Consider the following 22,932-nt stretch of genomic DNA (forward strand, 5'->3'; position numbering starts at 1 on the left):
AACGAGTTAATGGCCGGAACTTTCTGGCTGCTCGCACTGGCGGGATCCTCTGGTTCTGCTGACGGTGTAACCCCGCTGCAAATTTCCTGGTAGTGTGGGGTGGATTCAGTAGGGAATACGATTGACAGAGGCAGGACTAGGAAGATCCTCCTGCTGGCCAATGACACGTCGCCTCCCACTGAGAAAAACACCGTGGGGCGGCCATAGAATCGATGTTTTGAGTTGAAAATAGACTTCTTCAGAACTGAAGTTCAGAAGCAGTTCTGAAGAAGGGTCATATTTAACTTGCAACGTTAATTCTATTTCTCACCACAGATGCTGCCAGATCTGCTGAGTATTTTCAGAAGTTTCTGTTTTCTATTTCAGATTTTCAGCTTCTGCAGTATTTGCTTTTCTCACACTTTAATTGTATTGCAGGTGCTGGATTTAAGCTAAATGCAGATATAAGAACAGTGTGCCTTGTCTCCTTCTCCACCTTACTAAGTTTGTCCACTAAGAACTTTGTTGCATATAGCTTGTGCCTTCTAATAATAGGAGAAATTCCTCTTTATCGTTATGGTATGTAAAATTAGTTTGAATACAAAAACTGAGGAGGAAATCATCTTGCAGAGCTTTGGTATTAGGCGGTGCTTTCAGACCAAGTGAGGGGCAAAAAATCTCATCAAATATTTCCCAAGTTTCTTCTCCTGAATTCTTCCTTGTTTTTTGGAACTTGGGCAAACAAAAATAGCTAGCAACAATTTGGTGGCTTTGATATTGAAATATGTTCCAAGATGCACCGCAAGTTGTACTCAAGGAAGCAGTGGACTTGAAGGTGTTAGGAGGGATAGCCAATGGTTTATTGAGAAGTGGGTTTCAAGGAAAGTAAGAAAGGGTAATGGAAGGGTTTGGGGAGTTGCAGAGCATGGCACCTTGGATGCTGAAGGTCCAACTACATCTGTGGAATGTAGGGACACAAGAGGCCGGTGCAGAAAACTCGGAGATTGTGGAACTGAAGGAGGTTATCAGGGTAGGTCAGAACAAAGTTTTGAAGGAGTTTATTTTAAATGAGAATTTTAAGTTTGAGGCATTGCTGGACCAGAAGCCAATGGAGATCATAGCAGGCAAGGGGTAATGGGTGAACAGGACATGGTACAGTTTAGGATTTAGGCAGCAGAGTTTTAAGTAAGATAAAATTTGTGGAGGGTGAGTATAGAAGAATGGTCAGTGCGGTATTAAAGTAGTCAATGGTATAGATAAGAATTTTAGCAACAGACAGAAATGGAGGAGGCTGCTGTTAACAGTGGAGGAATTGGGGAGTTCTTGTAATGGAGAGGAATTGGTTGTGAGATGGAGATGAAGGGTTTTAGTTTTACTATATAATTGGATAAAATTGTCCAATGTCAGATGAGCGAGTCGTGAAAGATGATGCAGTTGTGAATCTGATTTCTGACAGCCAACATGTGGGACCTGATCAAAGTCTGCATGTGATATCGCCTATGTGCAGCATCTGACAAGAAAAAGGAGATTCTGAAGGATAAGTCTTTTAGGGGTTTCAGTTTACTTTGAGTGGCTAGAGAAACCATTGTAAGTACTTTGATTGGATAGGCAAAAGTGGAACCAAGTGAGGGTAATCATATTTGGTCAATGACTGGAGGGCCTTTGGAAGTGGATGGTGTGGTCAAGCACGTCAAGCATTTCAGAGGGTTGAGGAGGAACAAGCTCCTTGATTTCAGAGAATGTCATGAATGACTGATTATGACCATTTTGGTGCTGGTGAGAAACTTTATTGAAGGGATTCTGAAAGGTAGTCGTGGAAAAGAAAAATGTGGATTTGATAAATTCATGGTCCTTTTAGATTGGGTGACAATTTGCAATGACTGAGTTCAAAGGTGGATTTGTTAAGGTGGTATTGGCGGAATCTTTGAAAGTGATGGGGACAAAACAGCGACAGGAAATCTTTTAGTGGCAATTATGGCTTTGCGAAAGGCTAGCTATGCATTCAAGAAATTCTACGTTCTCAGAATTGAATAAATATGCAGGTCTGTTTCTGGCTTTAGCAAGTTAATTGGATGTCATTGTTTTTGGCTTTATGCAACAGGGTGCATCATCCATGAACATGGATTTAGCGGTAAAGAAACGAATGTGTTAGTGACCATGTCCTGTGCCGACTTTGGATATTCTTCAACTCCACCTGTACAAAGGAATATATATAAGAATTAGGAGTGGGAGTAGGCCATTTGGCCCCTCAAACCTGCTCTGCCAGTGAATAAGACAATGGCTAATATGATTGTGGCCTAAACAAATTAACAATTAAAGGGGACAAATTAACAAAAGGTCAAATCATATACCCATTTATAGGTGTACAAATACCCATGACATGTTTAACAATGTAATGCCATTTAAACTGTAGCAATGTAATTGCTATTGAAGCTTAATACTAATAAGGCAAGGACATAAGATCATATGTATTTATTTTATTTGCGCTATCAATTCATCCACCTTGCTATGAATGTTGTGTGTATTTAGATCCAGAGCCTTTAGTTCTGTCTTTTACTACTTTTGCAATCTCTAGTCTTATCTGCACCCTTACATTTGTGCACTGTCCCTTCCTGCCACACTCTAATCATCATTTCCCTTATTGCTACTTTGCTCTCTTGCCTTGTCTTCTCTCTTTAATTTATCATATCTTCCTACACTTGAACCCCTCCACCCTAACTATTTAGTTTTACGGCCTTTCTACCACCCCTGTTATGCAACTTACCAGAACACTAGTCCCAGCACAATTAATGTGAAAAGCATCCCAATGGCACAGCTCCCATTTTTCCTAGTACTGGTGCCAGTGCCCCATGAATTGAGATTCATTTCTCCCACAATCTTTGAGCCATGCAGTAAACTCTCTAACTTTATTTACCCTATGCCATTGTGCTCGTGGCTCAGTTAATAATCCAGAGATTATTACCTGAGGTTCTGCTATATAATTTATCCCCTAGCTGCTCATACTTTTTATGCAGAGCCTCTTTCCTAGCCCTGCTTATTTTATCGGTACCAACATGGATCATGACCACTGGTTCCTCCCCACCTCACTGCAAGTTCTCCTTTAGCTCTGAGCAGATTTCCGAACCCTGGCAGGCAACATAGCCTTCTGGACTCTCAGCTGCAGGGAACTGTGTCTAACCTTCTGACTATGCTGTCCTCTGCAATCACTACAGCCCCCTTTGAACTCCCCTCGCTTGAATGGCTCCCTGTACCACAGTGCCATGATCAGCATCATCCTGCAGACCCCACTTTTCCCCACACAGGCTGCAAGAAACTTGCATGCTTCACTCCCCTTGATCCGTTAACTTTTACATTTTACTTCCAGACAATTCAAACTCTGAATTGCAATGACGGAATAATTGGTACTCGGCTGTTATAACTGAAAATTACCTAAATGACTGCATTTTGCTATAACTTAATTGCTTTATTTTTAATTACAGTTTTTATCTTTGCAGATGAAAAACTGGAAAAGAAGACATTTCATACTGGATGAAAATTCCATAAGTTATTACAAATCTGATCTGGTATATCACTTTTAATTTTGACTATTATGTGATCACTGTAGTCCCTGATAAGTGGTGTTCACATTGTTACGAAATAAACTTGTATGGAATCACTGACATGGCTGTATTGATCAATTCTCAGTAGCAAAGTTGTATAAGATATTGCATCAGGAAAAATGCTGGCTGATGCAGGTTTTGCTTGCTTTGCCCACCTTCAGGTTTCATGAAGATTACTTATAAAATAATGCAATTGTAATGCTAAGCATACGTAAAGGAACATTTGTCTAAATTTGTTAGTATCTGTGTTTTGAGTCAAAGAAAGCCCATATAAATAACTTGGGATAGTTAAAAGTGATCTTCAGTAGACCAATTTTACATGTTTTATTTCTCTAATAAAACACTCCTGAGCTCCTTGGTACCCTGTTCAAAATACTATTGATTGTACCTTTAAAGCCACTATTAACTGATGAGGGAGAAAACACGTGTCCTATTAAAATAAGCTGACTTTATAAAGGCTGTTTTGATAATTGTTTGAATATCTTCAGGTACGTTTGTAACTACAACATATTATGCCTATAGTTGACTAAAGCTTCTGAATATGGTACAGTCCAGAATTTGCAAGCTTATATTTCCAGTAACAGTCATAAGTACTTCAATGAGAAAATGATCAGCTTGCTATGGCTCCGATTGGAGAAAAAAGTATTTTAGGATATTGGCATGTTACCCGCATTATTTTAAGAAGTGTTTCTGCTTAGATGGACCTAATGAGGGAGTTCTTTCTGTGTCTTGACCAATATTTTATTCTTTGTGTCCTAACTAATATTTTATCCCTCGATCAACATTAAAAAACATGTTATCTGATTGCATGTGTCATTTTGATAACTTGCTATGTGCAATTTGGCTGCCACATTTCCTATATCACGGTGACTACACTTTAAAAGTACTACTATACTTTGCATTTCACAACCTCAGTGTCCCAATGCATAAATGCAAGACTTTCTTTCTAATATTGGCAGTCTCTGTAGAAACAAGCTACATATGGCATAGCTTAGGAGCAAAAGCAAAATCTTTCTGCCACTTGGAGAAGTTGGTTTGGATTTAAGGAAACTCCAATCTTCAATTTGTAGCATACAGCTTGATTGTTTAATTTCAACATGAAATAATGCCTTAAAGCTATTAACACTCTTAATATTCTGGCACAGAACTGTTGAGACATGTTTAGCTGTGGAAGAAAAAAACCAATCCTTTTTTCTTTATACACGAAACATTAAACTGCTGCCCCAGATTATCTCAACCTGTTCAAACGTGTTGAACTTCTGATGAAAAAATTCACCAGATTTAGACAGGAAAAAATGAGGCCAGACTTGTTTTGCATTGTAAAATCATAAATTAATAACTTGAATAAAACATAATGCAATATTTGTAAAGAAGTCAACTAATAAATTAATAAAAAATTCAATTGTGATTAAAATCTCTAAATATTTAAATTATATTTGGATAAATCTCTCTTGGGCAGTGAAATTAAATTTGAGTTTTGTAGCAGCTTAAGAGGAATTCTCCATAGTACACTTACAGAACAGCTCAAAGGAATTCTGATTCATAGCTCCTTTGTTTTCTGATTCTTTAATTTTCTGTATCAAAAATGTACATTTCTGATTTCAATAATAAGTCTGAAAGAGTGAGGGCTACACCAAGTTGATTCATGGCTGGTTAATACCTGCTGATGTTATTGTTCCTCAAGAAACCAGAACTCTGCAGCAAAACAAGATAAAACTGTAGAGAGATGTGCAAAAGGAATGCTGAAACTATTTCTAATTTTGGTACATTTAAACAAAATAAACGTTGATCATGACGTGCTTTTGTTTCTAGCCCCATAAATCTGCTTTTACTGGAATGGATTGCAGCTCAGATGCTTCATCACTTATTTCTCAAGTGTACTTGCTACGGAATTGCTTGGATTAATAGTTATCCGACTTTTGCCCAGCTATCAACATAGAGTTCATTTTGTATTTGTTCAATATATAAATGGGACGGCTTGCCTTGCAAGTTTGCACAGTCCCTTTACTTCTCTAGTTTGCACAATGCATTGAATCAAGGCTGCTAATCTAACCACTTCCTGGCACCTGAAAGCTATGAAACACTCCTGCTTTTTGATTGCTAATTGCAAATCTGCTGTATTGGAGATTTTTAGAAAAAATGCTAGTCGTTACTCAGCAGTAATTGTTAAGTGATGGCCAGTCCCAAAAATTATTCTGCATTTTTGGAAGCTTGTTCGATAGTTCACATTCATTATGAAACCATTTTTGTCTTGCAGGATAAGGAGCCGCTTCGTAGTATACCACTTAAAGAAGTTATTAAGGTTCAGGAGTGTAAACAAAGGTTCGAATTATCCTTTTGCTCTTGATCAAGAAGCCACCCATGTTTGATGAAGCAGTTGTGTTTATCATAGTTTGATTGATCATTCATACGTTGAGCTACTGCTAAACCTTTTTAAAATATAAAGTAGTGCACACTCTTGATGGATTCTGCTTTGTTGATTGTTGGCCGATCACGTCAAATACCCTTAAACCACAACCAGCAAAGCAGTTAATGCAGGAATGACGCTAAGACAATTGTGAAGGAAAAATGTTCACTTTGGGGAAAACATCTTGGATTTGAATATGTTGTTAAATAAGAGTTGAGAAGAAATAAAATGGGAATAATGGCATAGAGTGCTCGGGAATTGGGGTTATTGCCTATATTTAAATTCAAGTTAAAATCTAACTATTCACTTTGTAAATGATGTTGTCCTACGATGAGCGGCTCAGTAAGTTGCGCTTACGTTCTCTGGTGTTTTGATGAATCAGGCAATCTTCTTGAAAGCTAAAAATTCTGCGGGGATGAGATTGTTTCTGCAGATTGAGGAATCTAAAACACAGGGACGCAATCTCACGATAAGGGGGCAATCATGAGATGAGAAATTACTTCACTCGATTGTGAATCTTTGGAATTCTCTAGCCCAGAGGATTGTGGGTGCTCCATCTTGAATGCATTTAAGGCTGGGATAGACAGATTTTTGGTGTCGTGGAGTGAAGGGATATTGGGGCGTGAATGGGGAAAATGGAATTGAAGCCAGGATCAGCCATGATCATCATTTCTTGTGTTTTTATGTCGTGGAACAACAAGCAAAGAGAATGGTGATTATTGTAATCAAGAATTAAAACATTTTTCCAGATCACGTGTGAATAGCAGAATAATGAGCAGCTTTGTCTGAAAAAGGAAGTGTGAAAAACAAGATTTGGACTGGCAGGTGGCAAAAAAACAATCAAAATGGGGAATAGAATTCATGGCCTGAAATTGTTGAACTGTAGGTTGAGTCGAAATGGCTGTAAGGTGCCTAATTAGAAGGTGAGATACTGTTCCTTGTGTTGAGCTTCGCTGGAACACTGCAGCTGACTGAGGTTAGAAATGTGAGTGAAAGAGCAAGATGGTGAATTAAAATGGCATGCAACTAGAAACTTGGGATCATGTTTGTGGACTGCTTCACCCAAGAGCAGTATATGGGGTCTTGGACAGTGAGGGATGAGGAGATAAAGGCTCGTATTACATCATCTGCAATTGCATGAAAAGAGACAGGGATGTGGGGTACATGGATGGCTTCCCACTCATAGACCCTGAACTTAAACAGCCCACTTCTACCTCCTTCCCAAAATCCATAAGCAGTGCTGTCCTGGTATATCCATCATTTCAGCCTGTTCCTACCCCACTGAACTGACTTCTTATCTTGACTCTTTTTTTTTCTTCTTGCCTTTTCTGACTCTTCTAATGTCCTGCATCTGTTTCTCTCTCCACAGATGCTGCTGGGTCTGCTGAGTATTACCAACACGTTGGGTTTTATTTTGTATTCCTCTGGTGTTTGCTCCATGATCTGATTCGATTAATGCCAAAATTGTGTGTTATGGTTGAGCAAATGAGGAAAAAAATGAAGTCACTCAAGATTTGTTCTAACTTCAGCAGATTTAATTGTATTCAGTTAATTGAAATTGTGTTTTTGTGCTTAAAAATATGTTTGGTGTAGGATTGAATGGAGCTCTGAATTGCGACTGTTAGAACTCGGGAAGCTAGGTACTTTCCCTCGAAGTGGGCGGGGAAGTAATAATGAATAATCTCATGCATCAGCTGATGCTGGTAAATGTATGAGAGTAGGTAAATGTATGAGAGTAGGTAAATTTGACTATCTTCTCATCTAAAGAGTGATACGCAAAGAAAAATGAAACATGATTACTGAAAACAATATTTTTCTGTTACAGAGAGATCCTGTTGCGTGATAACTTGTTTGAAATAGTTACTCATTTTAGAACATTTTATGTCCAGGTAAGTGTATTATTAACATTGACTAAGTTAAAGCATCTATTTTAAGTGAACAATTAGCTTAAACCTTTTTAAGATGCATTTAAAATGTATTTAAAGGAAAAACTATATCATCATGGGATGAAATTGTGATCTAAAGCTAGGTGTAGTATTTGATTTTATTACTTTGAGGAGGATAATAATTAATTGCAACTTTTGGATCCTGTAAGTTAAATTTTGACCACTGGTCACCCTATTATAGAAAGGATATTATTGAACTAGCAGGAGTGCAGAAAAGATTTACTAGGATGCTACCGGGACTTGATGGATTGAGTTATAAGGAGAGGCTGGATAGACTCCATTCTTTCTCTGGAGCATAGGAGGCTTAGGGCTGATCTTGTAGAGGTCTATAAAATAATGAGGGGCATAGATCCGCTAGATAGTCAATATCTTTTCCCAAAGGTAGGGGAATCTAAAACTCGAGGGCATAGGTTTAAGGTGAGGGGAGAGATACAAAAGTGTCCAAAGGGGAAATTTTTTCACACAGGGCTGGAACAAGAGTGTCTGGAACAAGCTACCAGAGGTAGTGGCAGAGGCAGGTACAATTTTATCTTTTAAAAAGCGTTTAGACAGTTATATGGGTAAGATGGGTAAAGAGGGATATGGGCCAAATGCAATTGGGACTAGCTTAGGGGTTAAAAAAGGGGCGGCATGGGACAAGTTGGGCCGAAGGGCTTGTTTCCATGCTGTAAACCTCAATGACTCCGTTCTACATGCGCAAAGTGCAGTGTTGAAGCTCCCTTTCAAGCTTGTATTTTGAGGCCATACTGTACAGTACTGACGATATAGCCCATTTCTGCATTCCACTGACATTACTTTTTCTATACCAATTACCCACAGTTTACTGCATTCAAGATCTTTCTCCACCATTTTGCTGTGACACATTTTCAGTCTATTGATCCAGAAATCTGGAAGATTAACTGATTCTTCTGAACAGTTATCTCGGTCATTGGGAGGAGGGGTGGGGCAGGCAGGTTGGGGTCAGTGAGAATGATTTGGGGGGTCAGCTGTGCAGTTACCCAGTTGTTAGGCTAGTTTTTAATCTTTGCAACATTTTCCTGGGTAATTATCCAGGTAAGTACAGTGGAACTGTCCAAACTCTGACTTTAGCTACAAGTTGGGGACGTTTGCAGAGAATTCTGGGGTGCTAGGGGATTGTGCATTGGAAGTTGAAACTTGCTGTGTAATTCCCATGTCGGTCAGCGCATCTCAGTCATATGTATGGTCTCTGACAATCTGGAGACTGGAAGACTTAAATCTGTGTGCCTTGGGCATGTGCCTTTCCCATTGGTATTACTTAATTCTCTCAAGTTAGAATTTGAGAGACAAAGCACGAGATGATGCAGTTTGCAGCTTTATTTCATAATAAATCAATAACACATAGCAGTAATAATTAGGTTCACTTAATTCAATCAGCAAAACTTACCTTTGCAAAATGACCAATAACCACATTTTCTGGCATGAATGGATGATCTTATTTGAAACAAGGTAGTTTCTGACCCTCCTTTGCACTCCAACATTTTTGTATTCTTTGTAACCTGACCACCTACGTATTCTGTTTCAAAACCTTCCCTGCCATTTGTGTTTTACCTCTTGCCATTTAGCACCAAAAAGGGCTGAGATTTGTTTGTGCAGTGGGTATAAGTGTTTTTTGATTGTTCTGGCAGTCTGAATTAATTGCTTTTGCAGTTGAAGGAAACATCTCGTGAGCATCTTGGCTGCTTAATGTCTTGGAACCCTTTTGTAACGCAGTGCTGTCAAAAATATTCTTTTTCAAAGTCCTTTCTAGAAATATGGTCAAATTATCCTGAAATGTGACAATACCCAAATAACTTATCTGGGGCTGTTGCAAAATACATCACAGGCTGTCTGAATTTCAGGTGAAAACTAACTAGAATTGGTAAATGCCGTATAAAAGTAACTCCCTCCTGTGTCGCTGGATGATTATCCTTGAATGCAGGAATTATATAGTTTCTAATTTGGAAGTAAACACTAGATGTTGAATAGTTTATAATGATAATATGGTGAATGCTGCAGGGTGCTGTTCTGCTCACAATATAGTATAAATACATATAAAGTCTGTTGTGAACCTTGTGTTTCAGACTGACAGTCCTGAAGATATGCACAACTGGATCAAGGCAATATCTGGGGCAATAGTAGCACAGCGGGGCCCTGGAAGATCAGCAGCTTCTGTATGTCTGTGTGTTAATATCTTGTACAAATGCATACAATCACTAGCATTAACAAGATTGTTTTGTTTCTGAAGTGAATGACTTAATTTAATGGAAGATGCTTTTCCTTTCATACCCTCCTCCCATCCCCACCACAAACAGCAAGTGATTACATAATCAGGCATTTCTTTGTTTCTGTCATATATATCTATTTTGTTTTGTTCAGTAATAATTTATAATTTCTGGAAAACTAGTACCAATTACATAAGTCCTCAACAAAATCTTTTTGTGTACCTTCTGGTTCACTGGGCCCTTTATCCTTCATTAGATCATATCGTAAATAAAAATCCCCAGTTACTTGGTTAGTCAGGCATTTTAAAATCCATTAAAAATATGTTTAGAGAATGTGGTTGCTATTAAAATTGACATTTATGTAAGATGAGTAATGCAAGATTTAAAGGAGTGGCTAGAAAAAGTTGGATAAATATCAGAGTTTAGATTTTGCTATGGACACTTTTAGTAATACGTTAAATAACAGTTTCTGTTCACATCGAAATCTCAAACCTATAACATAACAGTGATTGAGTGTGTTTCTTCCAGCATGCGTTTTATATTCTAAATGGGCAGTTGTCAATTTACACTATTTTAACATTGAATGTCCAGCTGTCTTGCCAGAAAAGTTGCTTTTGCAAGTTTGTTTTCTGTAAACAAACTATGCTGTATATGGATTACAGTATTTCTTCCCTTTATTTCTTTACTCAAGGTAGCTTTCTTGGTTTTACTTTCCTCTACAGATTACACAGTCATGTGTCTCTGTTTATCTGTTTCCAGATTCTAAAACAAAAATTATAGAACATTTAAAATACAATTAATTTAAGTTGGAGAATTCACAAGGTTGGAATTGGGCAATGTGTTGATTTGATTGGCTATTAAAAAAAAATCTTAATATATAATTATATGACTGTGTTTTCTATTATTTCTCTGCTCTCTTTATACGAGTGTAGGATACTCTAATCTGAGCTTTGCACTGTGTTCTTCCAGATGCGGCAAGCCAGAAGGCTGTCGAATCCTTGTATACAGAGGTATACATCAAGAACTGGTGAATGCGACACGTATGTGAGCTCTCATGTAAAGCAAGTTTTTTAAGGAGGATTAGAATCTAGCAATTGCTGAATGTGCTGGAAGCAATTTTGTCCTATGGTTGGCATAAAATAGTGAACATTAAACTATCGATTCAGTTGCTGATTCATAATCAGAAATTTAAACTAATACTTCTACCCCTTGCTGAACAAAGTGTATAATTTTAACTCGCTCCTTACTGCTACAAATTAATTGAAATATTATTTGTTGATTTGAAATCCATGCAATTCATTTCTACCATTGATTCCTTTCTAACATGTGCCACAAGTAGAACTAGGAATATGCCATCAAATTTAAAGGTAGCGTTTAATATTGTTTCTGTGGCCACGCAAAGTTGCAGAGTCAGATAGCAATGGGGTTGGTTATGTGCTTACCTTAAATTTCAGTCTGCTAACAGGGCTCTAGGTATAACTCTCTAATGGAAGAATGTTTTACCTGGCGGGGAAGAGGAAAAAGCACTAGAGAAATATGACTTGAACTTTGCTTCTTTATGACTTAACATCTTCATGATTTAGTAAGGCGAGTATATATGTTGCAGTAATCATGGGGAAGAAAAATTAATGACTTTTTTGGGGGGCGGCAGGGGAAGTTCTGTAGTTTGCAACTTTAAAAGCAGTTTATTAATCTTGGGTGTTAAATACTCAGACTTTATACCATCAAAGTTCTTTCACAATGATTGTAGAAACAGAAGCAAATATGATGGTCCACTTTACTGGGGACACATAACCAACGAGAATAAGCTAGGGATTTTCCTTTATCGATAATCCTCCGTGGTGTGTTGCCATTTTGATTAATTTGCATGAGAGTTCATATTTCCTCATTTTTATTTATGGCACAGCTGATCTTTGATCTCTGCAATAGCACAGACCATTTATTAATGCTTTGTTAACAATTCTTGTAACAGATTGATCACACCTAGAGTACAATGTGTATTTGTGTGTTTGCATGTTAATCGTGTTCTAGAATGTATGAATCAGAGGCACAAGACCAGAGTGGTTGAACTGCATTGCATGAGCATATTTTTGTGTGTGTGTGTGTGTGTGGAAATGTCGTAGCTTTCTATATAAGATGGCAAGTTTAAATTTTACTTCGGGTGCAGAACTTTTGGATTTGGGTAGATCTGCTCACTTAATTCAGTGCTGATTTCCGACGAATGTGTGGTTAGAATTTGATTTGTGCTTTTAAACTGCTACTCTATCTGAGCAGATTTGTTTAAAATGCAAAATGTTTGAGGTTTAGTTTTGTTTCTGTTTCTCAGTCCTTTGACATTCTTGCATCATACTTGCTTCAAGATGGTGATGCATGCCTCTTTAACAGTTAATATTTAATAGATTTTTTAAAACTATAATGTTTGCATCTTTTGGTCAGATAGTGGTGCTTTGTGAGTTTTGAAACCAATTTTATAGAAATAGTACGCTGCTGTGTTTTAACATGGCAAATGGAATGTTGGCATTTATTGCAAGGGGAATGGAATATCAAAGTAAGGAAGTTTTACTGGAGCACTGCATGGCTTTGGTGAGATCACAAATAGAGTATTGTGCACAGTTTTGGTCTCATTTGAAAAATGGTACAGTTGCAGTAGTAGCAGTTCAGATAAGTTTTACTTGATTCATTCCTGGAATGGAGGACTTACCTTATGAAAGGTTGAACAGGTTGGTCGTAGATCCATTGGAACTCAGGCAAATGAGAGATGTTGCTGAAACATATAAGATCCTGAGGAGACTTGATAGAATGAATACAGGGAAGATGTTTCTTCATGTGGGGGAGACTAGAACTAGGGAACATAGTTTCAAAATGACATCTCCCTTTTAAAGATGAGGATTTCTTTTTCTCTGCGTGGGTCATTGAATTAATTCAAAGCTGAGTTAGATAGTTTTCTGAATAGCGAGGGAGTTGTTGACGGTTTTGGTGGTGGACAGGAAAATGGGTTTGAGACCACAAGCAGATCTGCCATGATCTTGTTGAATGGTGGAGCAGGGTTGAAAAGCTGAATGGCCTAGTATGTAATAAAGCATTCTAAATATAGCTCATCTCAAAATGAACAGGTTCAGAGTCTTTTAGGCTTTCATTAAAGGCAACAAAATGTTTTTATACTGATAGTATTAGCTTTCTTTTAAAATACTTGACGTAGTTGTCTGAGGTTTCATAAGCTTTTTTTGTGATATATTCAGTGCCAATACGGTAATTCAGTATTGTATATTTTTCTGAATGTTCACTCGTGTTATCAAATCATCCAATTGGTACTTTTTTAAAACATGGTCTGCAAGGACAAATCTTACAAAAAATCTGTGCTGATGCTTAAATGTTTTATTTGCTTCATCTGGTTAACATATTAATTAGGTGAACATTAGGTGAATTGACATTGCACTATTCACAATTTCCTGGTGACCTTTGAGCATATGAGCGGTCTATCTTGAATTTGAAACTACATTTTCTTTTGCTTATTTAGTTATAAAGATGTGTTCTTTCTGTACATTTGAATAGGCTTTATGAATTATAATAATTGGTGATTCTTTCTGAGACTACTTGTAAAAATGCCTGGCAAAAAAAACTTGAACATGAACTAGACTTTTGAGAGGGAAATGTTTAGTTTGCATATTTACAGATACATAGATTATTTCTAACTGTTTAGTGTTATTGCTATTATCTGTAAGTGTCTTGAAGTATAAATCTGTGTTTCTTGTGAGACAAAATAACTTAGTATTTCATATTTATAGCTTATTGCAAGTGCTTACATGAACGCTAATTAACAACCTGCTATTAATGGATTGCCAAATATTGAAGAGTTTCATCTGTGCCTGTCAACCTGGTTTGAAGACGCTCCTTAAAAGACAAGTTAGCTGAATTCCTACAAAATACACGCATAATTGATTTATAAAACGTAACAAAAGTGAGGCGGATATGTTCAAACTTCATATTTCATGAAATATTCAGAATGTCATGTATGTTCAGGAGAACAATTTTATTACAGGAGATATTACTGATAAAATGTTGTACTTGAAAGGTTGCTCATTTTTAAAATCTGAATCTCAGAGGAACAGTGTTCATCACGAGTTCATCAGTATGAGCAAATTTGAAAATGCTCAGTTAATTTATCAAGCTAGCCTGGCTTTGGTTCTGCATTGGACCCCTCCTTGTGCTAAGCTCCCAGAGAACGCTTTTACTTGCCCAGATATTTAGGTGATCTGTAGAGTGACCAGGAGTCATGCAAAGAACTTTCTTCACTTCATTCTAGTTTATTGATTTTATCATTTGTCTTCATGTGGATCTTCCTGGTCTTCGGCTGAATTACACTTCATTCAACTGTGACTTGAGATTTAATTGCTAAGCAAATTGCTGCCATCTCTGTAGAGTCCGATAACTTTAAAGAAAAGGTTTGAATTCCCAGTGATTAACATAAAGGAATTGCATGAAAAGATTTCAAATTTTAAGACTTTTATTGTAACATACCAACCAAAAATAACAGCAACTAACCACTAGTTGGCATTAATGGGTTTTTTCCTGATTGGCGCCAGTGACTAATGGGGTTGCGCAGTGATCTGTGCTAGGACCCCAACTATTCACATATATTAATGATTTGGAAGAGGGAACTGAATGTATTATCTCCAAATTTGCAGATCATACAAAGTTGGGAAGGAGGGTGAGTTCTGAGGAGGATAAGAGATGCTTCATTGTGATTTGGACAGGCTGAGTGTGTGGGCATGTGCATGGCAGATGCAGTATGATGTGTATAAATGTGAGGTTATCCACTTTGGTGGTAATAATAGGAAGACAAATTATTACTTGAATGGGTGTAAATTGAGAGGTGGATACTCAATGAGACCTTGGCGCCCTCGTGCAGCAGTCGCTGAAAATACTCATGCAGGTACAGCAGGCAATAAAGAAGGCAAATGGTATGTTGGCCTTCATTGCGAGAGGATTTGAATATAAGGAAAAGGATGTTTTGCTGCAATTGTATAGGGCATTGGTGAGGCCACATCTGGAGTATTGTATGCAGTTTTGGTATTCTTATCTTATGTAGAGGGAGTACAGCAAAAGTTTACCAGGCTGATTCCTGGAATGGCAGGTGTGTCATATGAGGAGAGACTAAGTCGGTTAGGATTACATTCACTGGAGTTCAGAAGAGTGAGAGGGGATCTCATAGAAACTTATAAAATTCTAACAGGGTTAGACAGAGTAGATTCAGAAATAATGTTCCCAATGGTGGGGAGTTCAGAACTAGGGGTTATGGTTTGAGGATAAGGGATAAACCTTTTAGAACTGAGGAGAAATTTCTTCACCAAGAGGGTGGTGAATCTGGAATTCATTACCACAGAATATAGTTGAGGCCAAAACGTTGTCTGATTTCAAGATGAAATTAGATATAGCTCTTGGGCCTAAAGGGATCAAGGGTATTGGGGGGAAGTGGGGATCAGGATATTGAATTCGCTGATCAGCCATGATCAAAATGAAGGATGGAGCAAACTCGAAGGGCCGAATGTCGTCCTCCTCCTTCTCGTTTCACTGTTTCTACTTAGTAGGCAACTAAAACAATAAAATACAGAAAAGATTTCAGTGACTGAAACCTCAATGCAGTTTACTCCACTGCCCATAAACTGCAGAATGGATGTTTTTACGGGAACCAGCCCAACATCACTTCCAACGGGTTTGCTTCTTTGCATTTTGCTAAGTCGCAAGATTGAGTGACCATCAAAAGGCCCTCCTCTCAATTTCTGGAGAATTCCCAGCAGCAGGCCTATTCTGGTGATTCTTTCCACCCCTCATTCCAATCACCCCGGGACAAATCTTCTGGACTTCTTAGATTGCTACTGGATGCATCACTTTGATCTGAGACGGTCTTTCCTCCTGCATTTCTGCTTGGTAGCTTGCAGAGAACTCACAGCCTTACCACCCTCTGTGAGATCCCTCTCCCTCGCTCTCTTTCTGTCCAAGATCTCAGGGACAGAAAGTCTGCTTGGATGCTCTTGCATTTGTTTTCTGGTGTGAAAACACTACATCTTGTTTAGCAGTTTAAAGTTTTATTAGTGTCACAAGTAGGCTTACATTAACACTGCAATGAAGTTACTGTGAAAATCCCCTAGTCGCCACACTCTGGTGCCTGTTCGGGTACACTGAGGGAGAATTTAGCACGGCCAATGCACCTAACCAGCACATCTTTCGGACTGTGGGAGGAAACCGGAGGACCCGGCGGAAACCCACGCAGACACAGGGAGAATGTGCAGTCTCCACACACAGTGTCCCAAGCTGAGAATTGAACCCAGGAGGCAGCAGTGCTTGCCACTATCAATCATGTCTCTTGACTTAGTCCTCTCTGTCTCAAAGTAACTAAGTCACCCAGGCTTGTTGTCTCTCCGATTATAAAACGGATCAGCTCATTGCTTCATGCCCCTTTGTATTTTGGAACTGTCTCTTTAATCCAATCAGCTTATAAAACCTCACATTCATAACGTATTTTGAACTCTGAAAGAACCTGAAGGTAGCAGACACTCGCAAGGCTTTTTTTTAAGTTCAACAGTCTCCCTGAATGAATTGTAAGTAACAAATTATTGTGACTGTTGCAGTGAAATATAATTTATATGGGCCATACTTTGTTGCTAAAATAGCAACACTACTGGGCTTCGTCTTTTATGCACAAATGCTGCAGAAACTTTGGGGTAGAGCAGATGCACAGTTCAACACAAGAGATACCAGAATATAAGTTCCTATCTGATATGCGCCTGCTTAACTTTCAACTGTTAACTTTGCTAAACAACATCTTGCTGTCTGACTCGCCATTGACTGGTGTGACATTGCTATACTTGCATAGTAAATGTGAACTGAACTCGCCACAGGGAAGTTAAATCTTTTCCGTTCAGTCGTCTTGGGTAACGTTAATTACTGCCAGTCAAACTCTGGAACTGAAAATTAACTGTTACAAATGTGATATTTCATTCCTTTAATTGATGTTGGACTTTCCAGCAATATCATTTTTTTTAACTTTTCCATTTTCTGAATCCAATCTTTCTCCCTTTTCAGTACCTGATTTAACATTCAATTCACCCACTCTTCCTTCTCGGTCAATTTCACAACATGTGATTTTTCTGTTCATTTAAGGTTGCTAGCAAAGTCCTTCTTAAAAAAAAACAAACTTGCACACAATCTAATTGGCCAATAAGTTGTTTGCCCTGTTCGGTAGGGTCCCAGGTGTCCAACTTCCCCCTTCTTGCTTTTGCAGCAACTTGCCATTCAAAAAACAAATCTGAACATGCAAGGATGTGTCTGGCTAACAGAGGAACAGACCCTTTTGTTTCATTCCTGTAGCAAATGATGGCCTATTATTCTTGTGTGGCAGTTCATATTCAAGAAGAACTCTGGGTGACTGTCTTTTTTTGAAGGCTTCAAGCAAACCTGTTTCAAACTTCAAATGAACCTGTTTGAAGCAGGCAGGCAGGCTGGGAAATACTTTCCAGTTTAAAACAAAATCGGGACCAAACAAATTTCAGACACTGTCTTACTCCAAAAGAGCTGCTGGGTCAATATACATCCAAGCCATGTTTATGTTGAATTGAATGAGATGGCTCTTTGATACCTGACAAATAAGAATTGATGGTTACAAAATATCTAATGAATTAAATAAAACAACAATTATAACAAAATAAGTTAGAACATTTTATTTTCATTTGAGTGAAGCGTTTTTATTGTTTTGGATACAAAAGAGCCAATACCATTATATAGACTGGACAAAGTGTTTACTTTTCTATTGTTCTATTTTACACTGGAAACTTGAAAAATCCCTTGAACCAGTTTGACAGGTCAGGTGAAAGTGTGAATTGCATGGCATGTCACTAATTTTGCAAAATTAGTATCGCAGTTCAATATCTGTTTTGGGGTCCTGGCTTTCTTTACACTCTATCAGTAACTTTATTTTAGCATTGCAATAGCACATACAGATTTATGTACCATCTAGCTTATCATATCGCCTGTGTTATATAGGCACTGGTGCTCTTTGGCAACCTAAAATGCTTTGCTTCTCTTTTTGACAGCATATATGCTTATTAACATCTTTGCTGATGCTTTGCTTTTGTGGTTTTTTTTCTGCTTTTTTACAGAGAGTAAAATCTGACTCTGAAATACTGACATGCCACTAATGACCTTGTGTGTCTGACCAACAATCCTCTTTACAGGAGCCTTCTGACACTTCCACAGCAGAACCCAGTACTGTCTCACCTTCCACAAAAACACCAGCCATCTATAATCCCCTCATTGCCTCCGCCAGCAACACTGCAGACCACAATCCCCAACAGAACCAGGAGAAGCGAGGACTTCACAAGTCTTCTACCATGGCTCAGCCAGGGCAACACAAGATCCCGGCTGTCTCTGCCCGAAAACCAGCTGCCAAAATGACAAAGGAAGATTCAGTCCCTCATGGTAAAAATGGCATGCAGGAGAATTATCCTGCTCCTCTGGATCTGGATGATGTCAGTCTTCCCGTCAGTGACATCTAAAGGTAGAATTTGAAGATAAAAGCCCTGTCATCCAAATCAGTGATTACAGGGACCTTTGATGGGAGTAGATAAGACAAGGAAGAGGATTATTCATTTTCTCACATTCAAAACTTTGCTTTGAGTTTCACCTCATTAGTGTACGTGGTGAAGTGTGTCTGCTAACATCCCTGCAGCAGGTTTCATGCTGTGGCATCCATGGAGAAATCTGGATCGATTTGGTGTTCGATTATCTGCCTACTTTTTAAAAAAAAAACTTTGTTTGTGCCTAAAGAACAGAGTGGTGTACTGTCCTGGTCCCAAAGATTGCACCTTGTCACTAAATGTACAGGTTAGTCTTTTATATATTCAGAACAATGAGGGTTTCCATTGTGAAAATCTTCAACCTTGTTTTGCTTAGCCTTGAGAGCTCCAGGTTGTACTGTGTATGATCCTTAACTTGTGGCCTGTATGTGTTTTAATGCACCAAAATCCCATATTGCTTAAAGTGCCTGTCCTTCAACTCTGGAACCAAGTTGTTTTCATGTGTATCAATATTTGATTTATACTGTACAACATTACATTTTGTTTTCTTAAGCTCTTAAAATTAGTAAGTGTAATTGTTTGGACATTATTCAAGTTTAAATTGTTAGAATATTATGGATCTTTTAATGGTTTCCTGTGCAATATATTTCACTAATTGTGAACTGCAGAAATTACTGGAGGCTTTTGATACTGCCACTGCGTGTTGTCAGAACAGTGTTGCATTAAATCTGGAGATTTTTTAAAAAAATGTGTAATTATATATACACAAGATACAGTTGATTTTTTTTCAATGGTGTCCACCAAATGTATCTCACCTTAAAATCTTTGTGAATGAAACATTCCCTCACTCCCTCAGAACATTTAACTTCACCGGTGAAAACTCCGAAGTGAAACTTGAATAGCTTTAAAGTCTTGAACGGACTCTTAGTGTGAGCCTCAATAGGGACAGGGCCATAAAGTTAATTTTAATTTAAGGTGAAAATGCAGAGGTACCTTGCAGAAACTAATTATACTACATCTGTTGAATCCTATTTTATTAGTATGTGTAGAAATCTAAAGTTTTCACCCATAGTATTTCTGCAGTTTTTACCTTATAGGATATACTTAACATAATTTCCATCAAAATATTTGATTTAAAATATTTATTTTACAAATACTGTATACATATTCATACTTGTAAAAGTTGGCATTAATTTTCATTATTTTCGATGGAAAATTAGTTTTGTTTTTGTACTAGGTTTTTTCTAAACTTGCATCTGTTTCTTACCAGTTTGCTTATTTGTGCCTAATATTGATCAAAATGTTCAGGAATTAATTGCACCTAAATGTCCTTTGGAAAGCACAGATGATTCTCCTTTGCATGATCCTCCAATGTCTTATTCTTGTGCACCTGTGTAAAATAGTTTGTGTTCAATTTGGGATCACTGTTGTTGAGGCTTGGGTGCTGAAATGTGTTTATTTTCTATTTTGCCTTCCACTACCACCGCCACTTCCTGGGAGAATTGAGGAAACTCCTGGATGCCAAGGCTGAGCTAATACACATTATTTTTCCGGAAGCCAGCCTGGAAATTATTGGGAAAGTGGCAGTTCTTTTGGAAGGCTGACTCATTGTAATGTTTTGGAAAAAAAAGATGATTACAATTTGTGGAGGGTACTTCTTATGTTATACATTCTTAAAGATAAGGCATTGATGGATTTTGGATTTGTTTTACAATGTTCCCTTAAAATCAATCAAATAACTTTCTAGCATATTTTGATAAAAAGGTAACTTGAATAATTTTAATATGATAATTGGCTGCATTTAATTACTGTCATTTTTAAGTACATAATAGAATTAAATTTTGAAAGGTTTGTGTCGAGCCATTAATAATGGAAGACCTCTGTAGATAGGCTTTCCCTCATTCAAGCAGCTGGTTTAGTCATTTTGGTAACTGATGTTATGACACTTAAGGAAAAAAATACTGACATGGATAGTTTCAAATGCAGCAGCTTTATTCTGTTCTTTGCCTAATTAAACCTTGGATTGTTTTTATTCGTACATGCCTTAGTTTTGCCGGTTGCTTGTCTTAAAGTTTGTGTTTTGCAAAAAAAACATTTATTGCAAGGCTTTGGCTTAATTATCAATCAGACAGTGTAGTTTTGTCTCTAGTAGTAACAGATATTTTCTGTTAATGGTTTGTTTGCAGTTTGTGTAGCTGAATCAATAGCTCGACTGCTAATAATTGTTTTGTTAATAGGAGTTATCAAAACTTGTAGCACAGTTTGAATTTCACAGATTTTTATTAAAACTGAGAATGAAACATTACCTTTTGAATACACTAAAGCCTCTTTCTCCTATAACTTTTCACTGTGACGTTGCAATCAAGTAGTTTTTAAACCCCAATTTTTCACCAAAAAGGAACAAAGCTCAATAGAAAGAATAGATATGCGATTTCTTACCTGATTATTTTTCTTTCCACATAAAGATGTTTATTGTGTATGAGTAGCTAGAGCTATTTGAAAAACCTGTGGGAGAAATTATCTGTAGAACCTGTAAAATCTTGATATATTTAGTTCAATATTTTATTTTTGTAATTGTAAATTTGCTAAGCTTATTGGCACTGGTACTGCTTCTGAAATCGCATGTGCTACTGCTGTGTACTTGAAAATATTCTTTACAACTTTATGAATTGGGTGAAATTTTGTTTTGCATTTACACTATTGTGGGGGACTATATTCAACTACTGGTGAACCGAAAATATATAATTTGTCAAGTTGGAAAAATGTGTATTAGTCTGCTAACAGAAGCTTTTATTTATCTCTGCTGAACTTTTTATATAATTCTATGAAAATGTTTAAATTATTTTTGAAGGTTATGTAAGGACTGTCCTGAATGATGTTTGTTCATCTAAGACAATAAAGAACTATGTGATGATTTTTATATCTTGGTTGCCTTTCTAAACAAGGTATTGGAAATTTCTCAACAGTTAAGCACTCGTATTGAAGAGGTATAGGTGCATGGTTTGTCAGAATGAGACACATTTTTGGCATGATTTAAGGGTCTCAAAGTTTCGTTCACATTGCCATTTATTTGAATTTTCAAGTAACAGTATTCACCCCCCACCCCCCCCGTATTGGTTTTAGCTTGGAATATTGAAAATTTTGCCATTTTTGTTTGTCATTTATTATTGTATTAATACATAGAGAATCTGAGCCTGTCAAGTGTATGGAATTCAGGCAGCCCATTTTTAGAAGGCTCAGTTATTTGTTTCCTGTGAAGTAAGGCAAGCCAGTAACCAAACATTAGAGTTAAGTGAATGGTTGGGTGCTTTCCTCAAGGAAGAAACCCAACAACAGATTAAATAGCAAACCACCTGTTCCGTGCCTGCAGCCAGGGCATTTCTTAATCAGATTTTAGTTGGTGGTATTAAGCCTTGATTTATTATTGCCTGGACTTGACTGCAACAAATTCCAAAATCTTTGGCTGGTATTCCTGGTCAGATGGTGTTAGGACTCCCCCTGCAGGAACATTCCCCTTTCTACCATTTGGGTTAGCTCCTCTGTTGCTTGGAGAATAATGTTCTCCACAGCATGGTTCCATCCAACTACTCATGGAGGTGCTGCAACTTTATTAATCTATTTGTTTAGATCAAACTGGTGGAATGAAGCATGTGGTGTGATTTCATATGAATTGGGATCGAAGACTGAGGTGCCAGCTATGTCTTTGTTGTACAATAATGAGCCAGTCTTAAATTAGTGTGTGGTAAATGCATATCATTCAAAAAATGGCCTTGCAATATGCTTGCATGCCATGTAAATCATTAGGTGGAGCACAGTGATACATTAAGATACTTAACTAGAGTGAGAAGCATTCAAGGAATCTCTCAGTAAATCCATATCATAGTGTGATGTTCAAGCTTATCATTTGGAGGTAGAATATAAGCAAATCAATAATGGAAACTAAAGTGATAATGACTGTCAACTTGGCATACGGTCTACTGCAATAGACCACGGTTGGTCTGTGCTACACAACAGCAGCCTTCTCCCAATGATGTGAACTGCTGATTTCATATGAAGTCAGATGCACCATTTTGATCTAAACAAATAGATTAATGAAGTTGCAGAACCTCCATGAGTAGTTGGATGGAACCATGCTGTGGAGAACATCATTCTCCAGGCAACACAGGAACTAACCCCAGTAGTAGGAAGGCTAAGGTTCCTGCTGAG

General features: G+C 37.6%; 1 protein-coding gene across 7 annotated transcripts in view; it reads left to right on the forward strand.

The window, feature by feature from the left end:
- The window catches only part of plekha1b (pleckstrin homology domain containing, family A (phosphoinositide binding specific) member 1b), a 70,694-nt gene extending 49,050 nt beyond the window's left edge, over positions 1-21,644 (forward strand). For 3 of the 7 annotated variants that reach the window (XM_078223344.1, XM_078223346.1, XM_078223345.1), the window contains exons 8-13: positions 3,474-3,542; positions 5,836-5,900; positions 7,811-7,874; positions 10,013-10,102; positions 11,123-11,209; positions 18,385-21,644. In XM_078223344.1, coding sequence (XP_078079470.1) covers positions 3,474-3,542; positions 5,836-5,900; positions 7,811-7,874; positions 10,013-10,102; positions 11,123-11,209; positions 18,385-18,705 — 696 coding nt within the window. In that variant the 3' untranslated portion in view covers positions 18,706-21,644. Of the gene's footprint in view, positions 1-3,473; positions 3,543-5,835; positions 5,901-7,810; positions 7,875-10,012; positions 10,103-11,122; positions 11,210-18,309 lie in introns of all 7 variants that reach the window. The other 4 variants (XM_078223350.1, XM_078223348.1, XM_078223349.1 and 1 more) reach the window with 4 other exon arrangements.
- Positions 21,645-22,932: the final 1,288 nt, after the last annotated feature.

Source organism: Mustelus asterias, chromosome 11 (assembly GCF_964213995.1).
Source record: "Mustelus asterias chromosome 11, sMusAst1.hap1.1, whole genome shotgun sequence".
Lineage (NCBI taxonomy): Eukaryota > Metazoa > Chordata > Chondrichthyes > Carcharhiniformes > Triakidae > Mustelus > Mustelus asterias.